The 1,938-nt window shown below is 42.6% G+C and overlaps 2 protein-coding genes across 2 annotated transcripts in view; both read left to right on the forward strand.

The window, feature by feature from the left end:
- The window catches only part of LOC135222330 (chromosome partition protein Smc-like), an 843-nt gene extending 62 nt beyond the window's left edge, over positions 1-781 (forward strand). Inside the window, exon 1 of the mRNA XM_064260415.1 lies at positions 1-781. This exon is cut by the window's left edge and continues 62 nt beyond it. Within this exon, the coding sequence (XP_064116485.1) occupies positions 1-781 (781 nt within the window).
- Positions 782-800: 19 nt separating this feature from the next.
- On the forward strand, positions 801-1,550 carry LOC135222332 (paramyosin-like). The gene has a single exon (XM_064260416.1). It carries the CDS (start codon positions 801-803, stop codon positions 1,548-1,550), a length of 750 nt encoding a protein of 249 aa, XP_064116486.1.
- The last annotated feature ends 388 nt before the right edge of the window (positions 1,551-1,938 follow it).

A 1,938-nucleotide genomic window follows, 5' to 3' on the forward strand; every position in this document is an offset into this window, starting at 1 on the left:
AGAGAGGAATCTCTTCCAGGAGAGGATGGAAAACGCTCTGAAGGAGGGAAAAGAGCTCGCCTCGAGACTTAAAGAAGCTGAAGCCACCAATCGAGTGTTGGCTTCGGCGAATGAAGACTTCAAGAGGACGAATGACCAAATGCAAGACGCTCTGGAAGAGAAAGAGAAGGAGATCGACCATCTAGAAAATTTGAAGGAAGTGTCTGCACAAGAAATAGCTGATCTGCAACAGATGAATGGCGATCTCGAGAAGGAAATTGAAAAGAATCTGGATGAACAGGAGAAGAACAGAATTTTGAACGACGAAGTTCAGCAAATGAGAAATTGGGTTGCTGAACTAGGCGGTCAGAATGCTAAGATGGCTGAGGAACTGGACCAGAAAGAACAGGAAATAAGTTCACTAAAGGATTCTTTAGGAAATGAAGAAGTAGAGAATAGAATTCTGAAAGAAGAAGTTCAGCAGATGAGAAACTGGGTTGCTGAACTAGGCGGTCAGAATGCTAAGATGGCTGAGGAACTGGCCCAGAAAGAACAGGAAATCAAGTCACTGAAGGATTCTTTAGAAAATGGAGAAGGCGAAAACAGAATTTTGAAAGAAGAAGTTCAGCAGATGAGAAATTGGGTAGCTGAACTAGGAGGTCAAAACGCCATGATGGAGGAGGAACTGTCCAATAAAGAATTGAAAATAAATTCACTAAAGGATTCTTTAGGAAATGAAGAAGGAGAGAAAATTTTGAATTTTGAAGAAGGTTCAGCAACAAATGAGGAACTGGGTAGCTGAACTAGGCGGCCAGAATGCTATGCTGGAGGAGGAACTGTCCAATAAAGAATTGAAAATAAATTCACTAAAGGATTCCTTAGGAAATGAAGAAGGAGAGAAAAGAATTTTGAAAGAAGAGGTTCAGCAAATGAGAAACTGGGTAGCTGAACTAGGTGGTCAGAATGCTATGCTGGAGGAGGAATTGGCCAGTAACGACCAGGAAATAAATTCACTGAAGAATTCTTTAGCGAATGAAAAGGAGAGGAATAGAAATTTGATTGAAGAAGTTCAGCAGGTGAAACATTGTGAAGCTGAACTAGGAGGCAAAAAGGCCCAGTTGGAGGAAGAGTTACTTGACAAGGAACAGGAAATAAATTCATTGAAGAATTCTTTAGAAAACGGCGAAGAGACCAAAAGAATTCTGAGAGCTGAAGCTCAACTGATAAGAAACTGGGCAGCTGAAGTTGAAAGTGAAAAGGCTGAAATAAAGAAAGAGTTATTTGAGAGGGACCAGGAAATAACTCTTTTGAAGAATGGTTTAGAAAATGAAGAAGAGAAATACAGAATTCTGAGTGAGGAACTCGAGCAGATGAAGGCGAGGCTGGCTGAATTGGAAGTCACGAATTTAGATATTAAAGGTGAAGTGACTGAAAAGGATAAAGTTATAAAGTCTATGGAGAATGCTCTAGAAAACGAAAAGAATAGGAATAAAGAGTTAAGGAAAAAATTGCTGAAGCAAGTTGAAAGACTTGATCACATCGTAGCATTCGCCCAAACCATGGACAAATAATTCAGACGAGGATGACAACCGTCAAGTGATGCAAGATGGAAGGAATGAACATGGAGGGTGATGGATGCTGCCTGTGTCGTGTTCCAGAGCAGCTGCGATCTTCTTGGCCCATTCGATGGGCTTGACTGTGGGATGGGTGTTCACTGCTGCTCCCCCCAGCAGCAACCAGTAACGGTGAGGTCCCCCCACCTCCCACACACCCATCCTGCAATCAACCTCATCGACTGGACCAAGAAGATCACAATGCTTCTGGAACATGACACAGCATCATCATTCCAAATCCTTCACATGGGCTTCATCAGGCATCCTTGACACTTCTCTCGTCTCCCTGAAGGAAGCAGGAGGAACAACTCTCAGGATGAGAGTCAGGAGCTCTTTGGAGGAAGGA

This window comes from Macrobrachium nipponense, chromosome 3 (genome assembly GCF_015104395.2).
Source record: "Macrobrachium nipponense isolate FS-2020 chromosome 3, ASM1510439v2, whole genome shotgun sequence".
NCBI lineage: Eukaryota > Metazoa > Arthropoda > Malacostraca > Decapoda > Palaemonidae > Macrobrachium > Macrobrachium nipponense.